At 41.2% G+C, this 18,796-nt stretch overlaps 1 protein-coding gene across 3 annotated transcripts in view; it reads right to left on the reverse strand.

Annotated features, from left to right (window-relative positions):
* Positions 1-11,099, reverse strand: part of syne1a (spectrin repeat containing, nuclear envelope 1a) — a 116,616-nt gene extending 105,517 nt beyond the window's left edge. Inside the window, exons 1-6 of one of the 3 annotated variants that reach the window (XM_053336444.1) lie at positions 10,955-11,099; positions 8,355-8,416; positions 3,638-3,733; positions 2,894-2,977; positions 1,059-1,079; positions 364-456 (exon numbers count right to left, since the gene is read on the reverse strand). In XM_053336444.1, coding sequence (XP_053192419.1) covers positions 364-456; positions 1,059-1,079; positions 2,894-2,977; positions 3,638-3,733; positions 8,355-8,416; positions 10,955-11,099 — 501 coding nt within the window. Of the gene's footprint in view, positions 1-363; positions 457-1,058; positions 1,080-2,893; positions 2,978-3,637; positions 3,734-8,354; positions 8,417-10,954 lie in introns of those variants that run through there. The other 2 variants (XM_053336445.1, XM_053336446.1) reach the window with 2 other exon arrangements.
* Between the last annotated feature and the right edge of the window lie 7,697 nt (positions 11,100-18,796).

Consider the following 18,796-nt stretch of genomic DNA (forward strand, 5'->3'; position numbering starts at 1 on the left):
TTAATAACTACATTTTCCAATGTTGTACATTTCCTTTATTTAATATCCTTGTGTTTGCTGGAACGGCATGCATCTACATGTGTTGATGTTGCTAAGAGACTGTTCTTTTTTGATTAAGTTGTTGTTGATCTGTGCATGTCTGAAATGCCTGAGGTAGCAACTGCTCGTTTTCAGTGTGGATGAGAAATTGATTTCCCCAGCTTAAATTTCCTCTCATTCAAATTGCTTAGCATTTTGCCAAATAGAAGTAATAACATTGTTCACACACTGTAAACTTTTTTCCGTGTGTAAAATACCGAACATACTGAATTATAGACATTGTATTTGCTATTCTACTACCTTAATTAACTGAAGCAATGTTACCTGGAAATAGAGGATGATGGTCCACACCAACCCCAAAACAATTGATGGTCGTCCATCAACAATATCTGTGGAGTTGATGTTCACTAGCTTGATCTGTGTCAAAACACAAAGTCCAGCATTGGAAAATTTCACAACTAATTTCAGATTACACATAGATCCAGTGTGTTTATTTAAAGTGATGATACTACTTTGATTTAATCACTATCCCCCCACCCCCTATTTAGCATTCATATTTAACATTTACATTGGCACATAAGGCTGACAAATAGAAAGATGTTTAGTTAATACAATTGTAATAATATCAATTATTTCTTCATCAGAGAAGCTATGATTACTTAAAATGTCATTAAATGTTTATCAAATGTACAATACCCATCAAAACATTGGACACACCTTCCCAATCACTTGAATGAAAAAAGCCTGTCCAAGCATTCGACTGGTATTGTAAATATAGTGCCAATAAATGTTACATGGAGGAGTTATAGTTAAGTATTATTATACTTCCCCCATAATCTCATACATATGGTTTAGGTAAACATAATTTTCCTCAATCTAATAATTCAATCTTGTACACGTCTACACAAAATGTAAAGTATGAGCATAATCCACAGCACCACTACTGGATGCAGATAATCCTGACCTTATCTATTACATGTACTGTACATAAGCAGGGCAGTGATGTTATGAATACTGACCGGAGATCCTCTGTAGGCAGACTGGGGGGCAGATAAGAAAAGGACACAAGGGGGGGGGGGGGGGGCAGAGAGAAAGAGAGAAGGTATTTAGAAGTACTCTAGATGTATTTGATTAAATGGGGATGCCTCATTGACTGTATGATGGCAGATACTGTAGCATCTCTGAAGTGAGATAACTGGAGTGCTTGGTGGAGAAGAGAGATCTATCACCACTACACAGGCAACAGGGATTATATCCAGCAGAGATGGACAGACAGAGAGAGAGCGAGAGAGAGAAGCGAGAAAAGGGAGAAAGAGAGGGCTGTATCTTGTGATATGATGAATTATTATATATTATCACACAGAGGGTTATATTACTGAGGCACTGCAGCACAACAGGTCATCATGTGGTAATACATGTCACTCCGTATAGGTGAACAAGCATGGAGGAAGAGATTGGGGGCAGGCGAGGGCAGTGTGGGGAAGCGTGGTACAGTGGCTGATAAGAATACATATAATACATGGTTTCATATTAGAAAGCACAGTAGGTTATATTGGAAACTCAACCCAGCTGTATGGTTAAAGTGTTTTATGTTGTGACCACACACACACACACACACACACACACACACACACACACACACACACACACACGCACAGGCACACGCACACGCACACGCACAGCATAGAAAAGGAGCATAGGTAAATGTACAAGAGTAGTTTCCTTGGGGCCCTCTACAGTGAGGTTAACACCTGGCAGTGAGTAGAGCCATTTGACATTGAGTTTTTGTTAACTGAACAATAACTTAAGTCATTTTTAAGAAATATGTCTGGTCCCAGCCTGTCAAATCTGAGGAGTTGCTGCTGTTCGTAGTTTTGGACTGTATAATAAAAAATAATTATGAATTGCCTAATTAGTTGACATTATAGGATAATGTCATATATGGATTTGCAACACCCACTTAAATAAATACATTGCAGGGTTTCAACAGTTTGCCGATATGATTGATGAAATGGTAAACATTGCAATGTCACTGACTGCACATTCATCTACGTCTTCTGCAACACAGACCCGAGAGTCAGGCATTAAGCCATTGGGCCTGTAAAGCAAAATGTAAATACAGTCTAGACATGTATCAGATTTACACTCAGAGCATATTTACATTTAATTTTCAACATACTTAGACTAAGTCACAGCCGCACAGACATATACATCAGAGTGCCCACTGACGTCTCATTGCCAGACTACAGATTACTGGTGTAGGATTTACAGTTTTAACCCTATCACACTTGAAGAAGACAAATCAATGTCCCTGCAGACACCAGCTCATACTTGACAACTGGCTATATTTATGTATATCCAAGGAAAAGGCGGGGGAAGCTTTGAGAATGTTTTGCTAATCTCACCAAGGGGCAGTTGATGCAGTTTATGATTAGTTTATGCAATTCTGCAGATGAAATTGGAAAAAGGAAACTGGAGAGTACTAATACCATGAAGTGCAAAACGTGTGGTACATTTTTATAGAAATTTTTATCAGGTATTTGCAGCAAAACAACTGAACAAATGTCATTTAGAGAAAATGTGACAAAAATCAGCATAACAACACTGTTAAGCTAGTGTTTGAATTTCTGAACAACAATCTTTGTTATGTGCAAAGCAGTGTGCAGCGGTATCTGGAGAAATGAGGAATGTGGGAGGGTGGAGAGAGTAAGAGGAGGGGAGGAAGGGAGAAACAGGTCACACAAGGTCAGGATTCAGCGTTTGCACCCACGAGGCAGCAGCTGAGCAGGGAGAACCGCGGGAGGGGGAAACCAGAGGGGGAAAAAAACATAAAAAGAAGGCTCTGAACTCTTACCTTCCTACCCTCGAGGAACTTAAGAGCTGTACCGATGTTGGCAACCCAGTGGATCCTCTTTAGCTTCTTGCCCTGCTCACATGCCTGGAAAAAAAGGGGAGAACAATGAGAAGAGATGGAAGAGAAGAAATAGAGAAACAGATAGTGCAGATAAAATAAAACACTGCTATTGAAAAGAAGATCATTTCTAAAAAATGTTATTGCTTGTAAGTATTAAAAATGTAGGGCTCACTGAGCACAGCATAAACAATATCGGCAACAAAGTCAAGAATAAAATATAAATATGGAATCCAATCAGAGCTGTGTTCCACTATAAACAGCCAGATCAATAGGACATAGACAGCTTAGACCTTAGGCAATATTGGCAAAGTAAGATCCTAAAGCTGTCTTTGTCTGTGTTTGTTGAACTCTGATCTGTCCTGGTTAATCTGGGCTTTTCTATTCAATTCAAACATCCTAATAAAAGCAGATCGATGAACATTTCCATGTCATTTGTATTTCATTTCACATGCATTGCATTAAGTCTGCAGCTCTCTTGAGATTAGCTAGAAATGTTTATAAAAACATAAACAAACAAATAAAAAAAACACTGAATATTTCATTTCCTTGACCAGTCTGATCTTTGTTATATCAGCAGCTCAGCATGATTCAAGTTAAAAATTTAATCTGGCAATATCAGAGGATATGAAGTCTTTGAAGTTGCATGGCCAAATCACATGCTCTTGAAATGACCATGAGACTCACCAGTTTCTGTCCAGAGAGGATTTCCAGCAAGGCCAGCAGCATCACACCATCCTTGATGTCCTCAAACAGGTCCGTCACCACCAGAGGAGGAACACGCTATAAAAAGATAATAAATAAAGTCATGGGCCTTATTCTTAAAAATGTTTTTGATTTCAGTCATCTGGAAAATAATGTTGAGGCAAGCAACAAATGGGTGATAATGCTTTCGACAATGAAACTTACACTTTGACCTTAAGGTAACTGTATAATTTGAACCTGCTGTGCAAGAGCCATCTCTAAATAAATATTGCGGGTTGCTTTTTCCAAATTAGTCACATAAATGTACTGTTTACATAAGCGTTGCATACTATAAACTCAAACAAAGCATTCTTAGTTTTCTAGGAATGCAAAGACTTAGGATTTCAGTCTTAATAGCTTTTGCAATGTACATGAAACTATGAGGCAAGTAGTGGTTATTCTGCATTATCCTGCTTTAAGTGGTTTGGAGCATAAATACTACAATAAATACGCTGTATAAATTTCGCTATAAGACGTTAATTTCAACTTGTGAAACACGGATAAAGGAAATCCTTGTAAAAAAAAAAAAAGTACTTCAAGCCTTAAAAGAGTTTGGCTGTGCAATGTATTACTGACAGCTCGAGTCAGCCGTAAGCAGAGGCTCAGCAGGCTCTGAATGGGGTCCTCAAATCCTAAAATATGCTGATGATTTCAAACTGTATCCTTCTCATTGACTTCCTCCCTGACCTGACACAGACTTCCAGACTCGGGAAATCCACATATCTCTGTTTCTCGCCGACGCCACATCAAGGATTTCTCTTAAAGCACAGTCACATGCTGCAGCTGAGGAGGGGTTTAGAGGAGGGGTGGGATGTGGGGGGGGGGGCACTCGGATGAGCGAGCCATTCACAGGGAGATTAGCTGAGAAGGGAGTGAGCGAGGGGGAAAGAGAGAGGAGAGGAAAAGGTGGAAGCGGAGATGTGTGCGTGAAATGTGTTTGTGTTAGCACGTGCAAGCTGAGAAGCTGAGTGTGTGTCTGGTGATAGAGAGAGAAGTATAAAGTACAACCCCCATCATAGTGGACACGCTAGAGGAGTATAATTGAGTAGAAAGAGTGGCAGCGAGAAAGATGATAGAAGGCAGAGAGAGAAGGGACACTAACCTCACAGCTTTCAAAATTAATTAGCAAATAAAGTAGCTCTTTGCACTAATTCCTCTTCTAATGTCATTTCATGGCTTTGGATATTAGAATATTCAGACAGCACTTGTGCCCCTCTTATAAAAACGACTGAAGAAACACTTACAAAGACCCCTTCAAAGGGATAAATTATACCATGAGCTAATTGAAGTTAAATTTACCTATTTGTTCATTATAATCCCAAAGCTAATGAGGAAATTTTCTGACTAATTACAAAATAAGAAAGTAATATCCATTTTCTCTGCTCAGCCACATGAGCTAAAAAAAAAAAAATCAAGGGCTTAATGAGCTAATTACATATGAGTGTCTGGGCCTTAATTGATTGTGAGCAGAGGAGTTTCAGGATGTGCATCTGTCTGTGCTCTAATGTTATTCCCCCGGTAGACTTGACTCAGTGGATTCCACAAGATCAACAGCATGAAAGATGGAGGGAGGGGCATAAACAAAGAGAAAAATGAAGGGTTTCATTTTGAATTGTAACACATCCAGGCTGAAGGAACTAGATGTCTATTGTCCAGATCTTTTGAGGGTAAAGTTATTTGTGAGCTTCTGAAAGGGCAATATTTATACAATACTAATCAACAATGAAAATAACTTTTAGAGGACACAGTAAGTTAATTTATACCTGGGTAAAATCCCTAAAAAATGTATGTTACACGATGAGAATCTTTTGAAATATTTTGGAGGCTTGCGGAAAACAGCCATGACAAAAATGGCTGCAAGCAAACTCTCTAACAAAGAACGACTGGGCTGCAATTGTCAATGAGATGGAAAAGACTACAATATAAAAATAGGGTTAGTCATTGCATATGTCATTAAGAAACACGATTCCTGTACAACTATGGCCCAACTTAAGGGCACATCAACCATCTAGTGCTGGGTTTAAATGTAATGTGCGTGGTGTGTGTCATCCACTAAATCTTCCACCCCAAAAAAAAGAGGAAGGGGGTGGGTAAGGGGAGGGATGGAGGGAGGGAGGGAGGGAAGTAAACAGTGAAAGAGGACCACTGAGCTTTACTTTACTGGTACTGTAATCTCAAAGAACACTTGGTTCACTGATTACTGTACTAAAGCTGTTTGCCTAGAAAACGCCTCAAAGACGATGAGACTTCTGCCGCTCACACTGGCCACTCTGTAATTAAGCTTTAACCTTCTCAGAAAGGATTTGTCAAAATGGAAACTTGGGGCCCACTCACTGAATCCCCCCTCCTTCTTCACTCCACTACCACGAGTGCAACTTGAAAGCCTGATGCTTACTTGAGAGCCAAAATTATGCCATTTTGTAAGTAATAATGTAACATACTATACTCTGACATAATTGTAGGGTCTAAACAACATTATACTTTATATACAAGAAACAACCTGCTAAAAGTACATACTGCTGTTCTGCCCTCTTACAGTTTATATACCATTGGTCTATAACCGGTGGCTTAATCTGGTGAACTACTTCGAGTAATGAGAATCATTAATCTTCCCTATAAATTACCCGTTCTTGTGGAAACTCTTTGTCAGAGCTCATAAGACTTCTTTTGTTATACCTGTGGAGTGGAAAAGTAAGGGGGAGGGGAAGTGATAGTGAAAGGAAGCCCTCATGCCATGTCTCAACTCACCTAACGATTAATCACATACCTTTAGGCGCTGAATTAAAGACCTGTGATAACTACAGTGGCCTAATCATCTGCATAGCCAAGGGCATGATCTATCCCTCAGAGAGCAACGCTAAACCAACTGTTAAAGCTTTTCTGTCTTTTATCCTTCTATCTGTCTGTCTCACACATTTTTTGGGGGGTTTTTGCCTAATGTGACTCTTTAATGGTTCTTTATGGAGTACTTTTAGTTCAAGTTACAAGTCCGCAAGATAAGATTTAGCCTCTACTTGTCTGCAGACATCTTCAAGAAACGCACCCTTTTCGTTTTATTACAACAGATCCTCCGCACCATCTGAATCGACTTTTACCCCCTACTCATAACAAAGCTCTCCGAACATTTACCAAGCTGCCATGACGGCCAAGATATTTTTGAAGACAAATATAGTCTAATCAGTGTCACTATGGCAACGTCGGGTATCAGGTGAAAGGGTAAGCATTTTCATGATCGGCGAGGAGGAGGAGAGCAACTAATTTGATCAACTAGGTAGAGAGGGAAGCATCGGGACCGAACGCCGTTATCTCTTCCGATGGGACTGTGATGGTATCACTAATCTATTGATTAGCTGAATCGGTTAATTAAAGTGAATTTAAATACATTTTCCAGGATCTTTTGTCAAGCCTGTTTATTTGTGTTTTTGTTCCACCAACAATACTTTATATTGGCCGTATAAGACCACAGCCTTTAAAGCTTTTTAATCCAGAACATTTTCCAGGATCTTTTGTCAAGCTTATTTGTGTTTTTGTTCCACCAACAATATTTCATATTGGCCGTATAAGACCACAGCCTTTAAAGCTTTTTAAACCAGACTTTTTTAGTAAACCTTCTTCTTGGCATCCCTGTGTTTCCTCACCATCTTTCGTGTGAATGTGTGTATACCACCATGAAATAGCACATGGACGATTGCACTACTCTACCGTGTGAAGATGACTTAATAAATAAACTATGTGTTTACCTTAAATGTTATTAAAAATTCAAGGCACCTAAATATTGGGGCTGTGTGTAATTTTCTGCTGGCACAGTCCTGAAACGTGATACTGAATATTATGTCAAGGTTTATTCCCTTCAGAGTGCTTTTCAAATGAATTTTCTGCTCCACGTCACTGCGGTTCAAGGTCTCCACAGCTGTCCTAATCAAATAGGAAACCATGAGAGGGGTGTTGCAGATTGAAGTAACACTTAATTGTGTTGCACTGTGACATATTTGCATGTCCACTGATTCCTAACACACCATTCAAGCAGTAATGGGTTAAATTGAGGAGCCTAATGCAGTATAATACAATAACTACACGCATATGATGGCTCTTCAGCATGCAGCTGCTGCAAGTGTAGTTGTTTAGTAGAATTTACAGATATACAGTACTGTTGTCTAAACTCATTGAGGAGGAAATTGATAGGCAGTTTTAACTAAAAACCCTTATCCTCAGACATCTAAATTAGCCCATATTGAGATGGAGGGCTTAAATCACTGACTGTAGCTTGCAGGAAAGAAGATATAAGGTATATCAAACACTGTAATACGAAAGTGATAATTAAAGTGAGACTAAATCCTCGCTACTGGCCATATGAGATTGGAGGAATACAAATGAGTAAGAAAGGCATGTGTGAAAGAATGAATGTGTATGTGTGTGTGTGTGTATGTGTGTGTAGTCTTAGCTGGCACACTCAGTCCCATGACCAGCTCAACCGCGTGTTTTGGAAATGGAGCAAATGTCACAGCATGCACAGCCGATGGAAGTATGGAAGAGCAAAGTGGTTCGAAGTGGAAAAGCCGATGAGATGGGGAAGTTTTCAATGCACAGACACCGCCAGTGTTTGTATAATGGGACAACACAATGCTGGCAGTAGCAGTGGGACTCAACCAGACTCTCTTACCTTTGCCAAGTGGGAATTGATCCATTTCGTGAATGTCCTCTTCTGCACTGCCTCCTGCTCATCTGTAAATCAGAGCCCAGAGCATCATTATCAGTCACATGCAATAATAAACAAAGAGGGTATTTAAATACAAACCTCTCATTGTCTATTGTTTTGAGAGTAGATTGGGTTTGCAGAGCTGGATGGTGACTCTTAATTAACTTTGATATTATTACTTTCTGTCTACCGTGTCTGAACACAGTCGTACCAAATCATACCTTTCACTGATGTGGTAAGAGAAGCTATCTGGCATTTAAAGATGGCATTTTCATTCACTAGATGCCTATTAGTGTGGACAGAAAATCCTGCTTTCAGAAGTGCCCTTTAGATGATAGAAGGGCAGTTGTTCTTCTTATAAAATGACATGTATTCCACATGCCTCTGCTATAACAGATTTTATTTTATTAATTTTTGTCCGCAGTTCAAGCATGCAATCTGTTGCTACAATGCTGTTAAGTGCATTGATCGTGCCGCATAAAGCTAACCTCACCCCAAATGTACTGATTTACCTACATATAGGGAAGGACATTGTTTGTGGCACAGCGGCTACAGCGATAAAGCCCATTTAGCAAAGGCACAATCAATAGCATAGATGTTTGCTGACGATGTCCCCTGAAAAGCCACTTAAATTAAATGAGGACAAGACATGAATCAAGCCTTGTCTCTCACTTGTCCTAAAGTAAATATAGAGTACATGCACACACAGGAAAACACAATATAGAGCTAGTATGAGAATAATAGAAAAAATCTGTAATTTCCCAGCTTGGGATCAATAAAGTATATCTATCTATCTATCTGTATACTATTTGTTCTGCAGGCTTTCTGAGCCTAACATATTTAATCCTGCTGTAATCTATCCTTCTGAGAGCAAAATTAATTGTAATTCACAGCACACAAAATAAAAACACATCTGCAATCCTCAAATCCATGCGCAACTGTTACACACATCCAATTATAATGCACACAACACAGATCTATAGTCTAAGTGGGATACTAAGGATCCAACCATGTATTGTGACTGGCACATGTGACAATATTTTTGGGGGGGGGTTTTTGCCTGTGCCACAGAGCAATATCCTTGAGATAAGCGTGTTATCAGTGAGAGAGGACGTCTGACACAGTGCTTTCATCTACCTTAATGAAATATGCTGACGGTTTGATTACACTCAAGTTGGTTAGTGTGTCACTGGGTACTGTGGACAGATGTGAACAGTAAGGGGTGTGTGTCGGTTGAGAGGACGGGGGTGGTGGTGGGGTGAGATATGGGGGGAGGTTGTTCATACATAATGCAGATACATTCACGCATAGTCATACGTGCCACTGAGCAGGTCCCCTGTTCAATGAATTAATCTTTTGATTGGGTCCAGGAGTAATCAAATATTGATGGGCGGTAATATTGGATGAGAATGAGAAAAATTTAGCCCCTGCATCCTGGAGTGGGAACATGTGTGACGGAGAACATGTCTGCACGTGCGTGGTGCCAGCCTCTCAGTCTCAGGGACGAGGTGACTTTGAACTCTGCGCACACACACAATTGCACTAAAGCACACACACCCGCTCTCAGACTCACATTCTTTCAATATCACAAAGGGAAACAGCCGTCCTCAGTTACCAAGCCTCGCAGCAGCATTTTAACACACTTGATTACCTTCTCAGCTAGTGTTGGCCTGTATCATTAGTCTCATCTGCAGCCCCCAAGTTCCCTATCTGACCCCCCACAGTGAAGATGACCTTAATGAAATATCGTTAAAATCTAGTTTGTTGTCTCAAGGGCTACATCTGCTGACTGGTTAAGACAGACAGAAAAGGAAAGAAGCCGATGACCAAACTCATTGGAAACATGTTGTAAAGCAGCTGTCGGACCCATTCTGGGTAATAATATTGCTTTGCTCATTTCTCCGGGAAAACAAATCCAGAAAAACATCATGATAACGTCTCTTCCATTTGAATCTAATCTATCAGATGGTGACAAGGCAGAAACCTGAATGTATCCAAACACAAATGAGCAGACAGGCAGACAGCCACAGGGAAAAACAGAGATATAAGATATCAAAAATTTTGACAGTCTGCCTGCTGTGCTGTGACACATGCAGTGAGCTGCTACTTGTTTGCTGTGTACGCTTGTTTAACCTACTGTGGGCTGAGAGCTCAGCAACCTTCACACACGCAGACACAGACACATTCACACACTCTGCCAAGGTGGAAACGCCCCCCCCTTTAAATTTCTGTCCATTTTGCTTAACGCACACCACACCCACTGCCCAAAAAAAAGTCTACCCTGCAGGGGACACTTAGTATGGAAGAGGAGACGAAATTACACTGCAAAATGCACACACTCACATACATTTACACACACGTATACAGTGGGCACGTACAGTCCATACTGCAATGCCACAATAAATATCTCTCTCTCTCTCCCTCTCCCTCTCTCTCACACACACACACAAACAGCATACCCCATCATACATGCAAAGACACACACTATGTTCTTGCCTTCTTTTTCTCACACTCTCTGTCTCCATAGGGGACACACAGTCCTACACACACACTGGCCCACTTACCGCGGAGGTAGTGATAGAACCCTGTCACCAGGTTGAGGGACGTATTCTTTTTCGGGGAAGCTTCACCCCCTGCTTGTCGTGCCATCTTGTACCCCGGACTACACCTCGATTCCCGCCTGTTTTCATGGGGACGTTGAGAGGACATCCACAGCTACCTCCAGTAGAGGCTACGCTTGCCCTTGCTCCTGCCCTTGCTGCCTCTCCCCTGTTTTGGGGAGGCGTCTTTAAAGAGCTCCCTGGAGCTTGGTCCTCCCGAGATGACAGCAGTGGAACTGTTGCTCTGAGGCAAAGCTGAAAGGAAGCGATCCTGTTCTGCTCTCTTCTGTTTTCGTGCTGTCCTGCAGTAACGTGCTGCAGACTCAGTAAGAGTCAGTGTTTTTCCTGCCTGTTAAGCAGCTTGGGAGTGTGATGTGAGAGTACGCATGAAGCAGGGACTGTTCCTGTGTGTGTGTGTGTGTGAGAGTGTGAGTGCAGCGCAGGGACGGCTTGCCTCAGCATCAATCTTTCTTGCTTCCCTTTCTCTCTCTGTCTCTCTCCCTACCTCTGTCTTTCCCTCCCACGTTCTCTCTCTCTCTCTCTCTCTCTCTCTCACTGTCTCTCTCTCTCTCTCTCTCTCTCTCTCTCTTAATTTTCTTACTGTAGGCTGCAGGAACAATCCACTTCCCTCCACTGACCAGCCAATCAGAGTGCGTGGGAATGAGTGATGTCACAGCAGCCCCGTCCTGATGTGGAGAGGGAGAGCTGAGTGGTGGTGGTGGGTTGGAGGGGACCGTTTAGCAGGTTAGGAGGGGAGGGAGTGGGAGCTCTACTCTGACAGCATAACACACACACACACATACACACTCTAAACACAGCATTGGGATAGACGTGCAGGAATTCCCTATGAGTTGCTGGTACTCTAATACCCCTCCTTTCTGTCTCTCTCTCTCTCTCTCTCATCTACACAGATACCATGCAGTGCTTGGAGGCTTGCAGCTTTCTACTCCATAGAGCCTGCAGGGGAGCAGACTATCACTGGCAGTCATCCTGTCTGATCTGCTACTGTACTCTCTTCAAAAAGGATCCGCTTTCATCTCAACCACAGTCACATACAGTACATCTGTATGTTTGTTTTCTCCAGGGGAGGAGGGGGGAGAAGGACGAGGGGAGGGGATTACAATAGAGGCGAATACAAAATCTGAGGTGAAGTTTGGATGTCATACAACGTGCACTGTGTAGAATTTTGAGGCATTTAGTGGAACGGATTTGGCAGAAATGGAATATAATACACATAATGTGTTTTAATTCGTGAATAATCCCATGAAAATGAGAATGATTGTGTTTTCATTGCCTAACAATGAGCCCTTTCAATCTTATAGAGGCGGGCAGAATGGACAAACCAAACACTGGTATTAGAGACAATTTTTTGTGAGTTTCGCAGCCACTACAGGTTCCTCTACGTACTCAGAGGGGGAGAGTGGGGGAGAGGTATTCAATTGATTGCAATCTGCAACCTCACCCATAGATGCCATTAAATCCTACACACTGGTCCTTTAAAAGTGTCCCCAGACAATATAGGTAAGTCAAGGACAAAGAAAATAGTGTTTTAACCCACATTCATTCTGCATCTGTGATCTGCATTGCTGTGGAAATAGTAAAACTTAACCATCAGACCAGACAAAAAAAACAAACACACGGGACAATGGCAGTATTGTTTGCCCATCAATTGTGAATTCAGCATCTACAAGAGACACTCCAACTGCTAGCTGAGCTGATACAAGCAACTGGATCAAAAGCAAACCTATGTTACAGAGCCAAAATTACCCCCACCCTCCACTGCTGCAGTATGAATATAACAGAAAATAATAGTGTTGACCCCTTCTTTTTTCACGGTCTGATTTCTATCTCTTCTCCTGTCTGACCTATACTCTCTCTTATTCAATCTGTCTGTTTTCCTAATATTTTGTCCCTCATATTCTCTAACACACACACACACACAAAAAAAAAAACACACACAAACGCACACACACACACAGGGGCAGTGTGAGCCCTGGCAATATTAAAAACACTTGGCTCTTCTTTGAAACCAAATTCAGAGAGTTTCCTGGAAAGCAATATTCATGCCGAATAGCCTGGTGGGTCTTATATCAGCCTTAAAGATGAAAGGGCCATTCATCATTTGTGTGATTTTCCCTTTTGTTCTTTGGGTTCACCCCATAAGGGATTTTAATTATGAAAGTCATCAATAACCGATGGCAGCTGTCATCCGCTATCTGTCTGCTGATAATCATGCTGCTGACAGTCTTCTCTTTAACAGCCTTGGAACTGGCCCGCAGAGTGCCACCATGAGCTTACTATGAGGAGCTGCCTTTGACACAAGTGTCTGGTCAGTTTCCATTTTGTATTTCTGTATATACAGCATGATTATTGTGTGTGTGTGCCTGAGTGTGTTTGTATGTGTGCTCAGCTATTATAGATAGGCGAGGAGTTCAAAGAAATGTTCACAGCGTCCTGTTTTCATATTTACATATACATTGCCTTTACTACTACACTCTAGTCTATAAAAACATCATTTTATGCCAGTGGAAAGCAGAATCCGGTGGGGCATTGACATTGCACACTCCCACAATCCCTACTCAATAATATTACTACAAGAAAAGCCAGACAAAAAAGACAAAAATCTATTGTTCTATAAGTACTGCTGTTTGAGAGGCACTAGTTTGCCTTCACAGTATAAATCATGTTAATAATAAAGCAGACTATATTGACTGATGAATCTGTGCCTGATTTGTTTCTATTTGTATCAGCCACACTAAAGGTGTTATGATAAATTGCTGGAGAGCTCTTCACTTCAATTCAGTAGTGTGAAGGAACTATCCAAGGTGCTGAACTCACTGAGGATACTTGTAGCCTGGAGATAATTCTGGTTTAATATAGTTTTTGTTGGTACATTTCAGAGATTTTTTTCAGTTAGCAGAAGTTAAGCAGACAGTGGGAAAGCTCAACTTCCATGGAGAGTAAAACTGTTTATAAAAACAACCCGGGGACAAAATCAAAACAAGATGGTGAGCAAACATGGGACTTGTTAGGTTTCACCATGGGAGTAGAGAGAAATGTAGACGAGCAGGTGCACACATACACACACACACACACACACACACACACACACACACACACACACACACAAATACAATAAAATAAGTTGAATGGAGACAGAATCATTTTAACATCGAGAATAAACCAACAGACTCCTTTAGGCTGCAGACCTCAGGAGGCTTCCACTCTTTCCAAGAGAAAAAGAATGGAGAGGGGGGTGGGCTGGTGGCGGGTTAAAACAGACTGAACCTCAGCTGGTCTAGATCCCTTATGGAGCCCCTGGCAGCCCTACAAAACACCAGATCCTTCTCTGAGGTTGTGGAGGTAGGACGCGGGTCAGCGCTCAGTGCTCGCACAGGTATGTCTGCGGAGTGCAATGCTTCCTGAGGAGAGGAGGAACAGCCTCTTTTCACTCATTAAAGGAAAAACACACGGCCTCCTGGAGGGTGGAATAACGCTGCTTCTGCTCATATCATAATCTATTCACCCTAAGGATATTTGGATTTGCTTTCTGAACAGCCAAGATTTCTTATTTAACCATATGAGGAGAGTGTAGAGACACAGCACCACCTAATGGATAAGCAAAGCTTTGAAGATTTGAGTATGCTAAGTTTTCTTTGTGAGTGTCTAAAGAAGAAAAGAGGACAGAATGAGCCATGACAGTATTAGATAGGAAAAATGAACAAGCTCAGCATAAGCACAGCTTTTAAATTGCAGTCTCCCAGATGACCCTGCTCTGCACTAGAGCATCTCATCTCTCTTAATCTATTAATGACTCCACAACTCACCAGCCCTGATTATGGTTGGTCAGATATAGACAGACACTCCACACATACTGTACACTATTACACACTCCGCCATCAGGTGTTAATTTAGTAATGCATTAATTAAATTAGATCATCTTTATATTATTCAAGACCAGAACCATACCTTTGAGGCAATGAACTGCTCTGGTGAGAATCACAGCAGTAGTGCTCATGCAATGCTGAAACTGAGGATACAGAGGATCTCTTTTTTAAAAATGTATATAGCAATAATACATCTTCTGCATGCCTGTTAAAGTTATCATGCACTAAATGAGAGGCTTTGTTGTATACCAGAGAGGCAGTGTAATTGTTTCATACTCACACACTCAAAAACACAAACTCAACACACACACATACACACACAATCCATAGCACTGACACACTAAGCGATTTGACAGGTTTTTGGGGGGCTTTTCTGCCTCTCTACTCTTCCCAAAAGCTTCTTTATCCACTTCCTGATTCCAGCTCTTCTCTTTCAATCCAACAATTCCTAATTTTAAAAAACCCTTCTCTGCACTTCCGCTGGCATACTTAAGCCCTAACACTCAATAACACCCTCTATCACATCCTTAGCACCTCCACTCAACCCTCACATGCCCATTCAGCCTCTCCATTTGCCCTCCCACTTCATTTACAGCGCATTTTTACCAGTCCCACCATAAGTGCTGAGACGGAAGTCCAAATGCCAGCCCATTAGCATAGCTAATTACATTTCAGTAGTAATGACACCACATTAAAGAGTGTGAGAAGAGGGGAACAAGTCGATGTGATTATCAAAACAACCTCTTTCCTCTTTCAAGCACCATCATTCCCTTTTCAGTACCAGATGTGCAGAGAAATCACTTTGTTGTTGACAAAAATGTCCAAATATTCAAGTGTTCATTAAAGCCAGGCCACTGATACAGCCATTTAAACAATTTTAGCACCTGCAGTACATGCACACAAAAAAACAAGAAAGCAGATGAACATGCCAGTGTATTAACATGACAAAGTAAAAGGTATTTACAATGCATTTAGGAACAGATAGGAAACATTTAAAAATAAAAACTGGATTAAAAATATATAGTTATTTTTGTTTTAAATGTGATTAGCAAGATGATGCAGAAAATCAAAGACTATCCTGTGTGAAAATCAGTGTTATATTGTGCTTCCCTGGATTTGAGTTACAGTCTTCTTCCTACATCTAAAGGGCTCCTTTATCTGGTGAATACATTCAGCTGAACAAAAGCAAATTTTAACACTATACACAAACAGCCTGAACACGTAGCTAATACAAAGCATCTATTCCACTGGAGGCACCAGGGGTCATATCAAAACACCACTCAGTGGCACTAAGAGCATTAGAAAGACTCAATTTGGCTTTGAAAAAATATTTCCAGCTTGATGTTTCTCTGCTGCTCCCTCTATGAATGTGTGTGTGTGATGATTGAGTGTGCGTGTGTGTGTATGTGTTTGTGCCTCTGGGATGCTTTGTGTACGTGGGAGTGCAGCAGTGGGTCAGACAGTCTAAGCTCTTTATCCAGGTTCAGTGGCTTGCCACACATTACACAGACGAGTAAAGTGAAAGGACTGGCGTCAGCACACTAAATAAATCACTGTGGCCAGTGCAGTAAATTCAGTTATATGTCTTGTCTTTGCTATGAAATAAAAATATTGAGTGGAACAGAGCCAGAATCATCCACACAATCCTGTCGCACACAATTTCATGAGTGTGTTGACTACAGCTGGAGCCTTTTGCTGTCTTATTCAGAGTGAATGGAAACCAGTTATTTTTACAACCAGCAGATGAATGCCTTTTGTTTTACTCTTTAACCCCCTGTCCAGTCAGTGATGGCATTTCATGAAGGGGATATTCATTTCCTCAAAATGTCCTAAATATCACCTGAATGCTTGCTTTTTCTAACTGAACATTCTTGAACTGTTTAAAACAGGAAACCAGAGTTTGTTATGTCAGGTGTCAAGTTGTGTTTGTGTCTGGAGCAGGAAGCCTCAGAGTAGAAAGGCCTGCAGGGGACATATGTGGGCTTACAAGACAACAGGAAATAACATTTCATAGATGCAGCACTTTCATTGCGTTCATTCACGTTTGTTATTGAAAGTAAATGAAAAGGGATGACAGGAACACTGTAAAATGGTGACTGAATTCAGGAAGTGTAAACAGTGACACTACATCAGTAAACAGCTGATGACTTAAATAACGGATAATAAATGAATGATGAAAGGTTAAAAAAAGCTTTGAATCTCAATGGGTTTTTTATGTGATTGACAGAACTATCTGCTGCAGTGATGCAGTAAAGCCAACCCATCTGGTGCCTCACACAGATTCAAATTAAAAAATGGGAATTACTGTCTTACCTACTAACTCTGGAATGCTGGAATCATCACATTATCTGGCCAGCTGACCTTTTGGAGGTCAGGGCCTCACAATCTGACCTCTATTTAAAAACCTTCAAGTGCTAAATAGAGCGCCAGAGGCAGAATATTCCACCATTCTCCAATGACAATGTGACAGGTGAGAAAAAAGGACAGAGGTGTCTGTGGGTGAAAGATAAGAGTGTGCATTTGAGTTAAAGTATTAGAGACTGAGGCTGAATGTGTGTTGGGGTCACAAACTGAGGTGTGAGGATTTTATCTGTGAGGACATTGTTCTGCACGTCCATCAAAACTATCGGATGCCTCAATCTGACAGACAGCATCAGAGATGTTGCAGGAACTGTATCATGGAATCAGCATGGCCTAAAGCTGGAGTTTTCTTCCACACTGAATGTAATGAACTGTACTGCGTCAATGGTACCTTGTATCACAGGATCCTGTAAATACTCTTTTCATTATATCTGTAAAGAGTCTTTGTGCAGTCCATTTGATTAAATGTGGCTTGTGTTGCATAACATATTAAAAAATCTGCCTTCTGAAGTTCAGCTAAATCACCAGACATCCAACTTGGCAGTAACACTTACACAGAAATGTCATTTGTTAAGACTGAAAAGAACCAATGCTTTTATTCTTTCTTCCTGCTTTGAATTAATTATACAAACATCCTCATGTGTATTATTTTCTCTTTACTGAACTAATATTGGGATACACTTTGACCTTTTTGAAGGTGTGATGTTGGAAGGAGGGTTTAAAGTAGATGACAGCTGGCCAATTCTCTATTGTATGGATGGTACTCCCAGTAACCTAATCTATTGATGTGTCACTCAAATCTCAATGACTGTCAGGTTAAAAGAGATTATAATCTGATCTGCAACATAAAATGTCACTGAAGCACTTGAATGGACTAAACACAAACACAAATACACACACACGCACACACACACACATGCAGACACACATACAGACAGACACACATACACAATTTTACTGAACATAATGTTCTGTTACAAAAGCAGAAGCTGAACCAGATATGGCCAATAAGCCCACAGGGCAAAAAAAGGCCTGTGCTGGCTGTCATGCGACTGCCGCTATGGCAACAAGTCATAAACACAATCTGGGAAAGACAAGAAAAAGAAGCAGCAAAATAAATAACAACTCATGCTGCAGCTCAATCCCACATTGGACCTACTGCCACAGTTCTGAGGTTACAACAGAGTAATGGCTTCTTGTTAATGGGCTGGCGGCCTTGAGGACTTGCTCTGTATCTGTTTAACCACTCAGCTAAACTGCTGACTCCCAGTGGTATGATAGGAGGAGAAAAAAAAAGATGCATCGCAGCTATTTTTAACACCTAGTGTTTGTTTCGGTGTTTGTGTGTGAGTGTGGGCACACGTGGGAGTGGGAGTGTGTGTGTGTGTGTGTGTGTGTGTGTGTGTGTGTGTGTGTGTGAAGCCGTGGTATCCAGAGCTGCAGTCGATAAATGGTGGTGTCAGAACTAAACAGGAGGCTGGCATGGCTCAAGGTGACCGTCTGCTTGGGCCTTCCTTGGCTGCGGCCGAACCATAATGTCGCCCCTGGCAACAGGATG

The sequence above is a fragment of the Scomber japonicus genome, chromosome 17 (assembly GCF_027409825.1).
Source record: "Scomber japonicus isolate fScoJap1 chromosome 17, fScoJap1.pri, whole genome shotgun sequence".
Taxonomy (NCBI): Eukaryota; Metazoa; Chordata; class Actinopteri; order Scombriformes; family Scombridae; genus Scomber; species Scomber japonicus.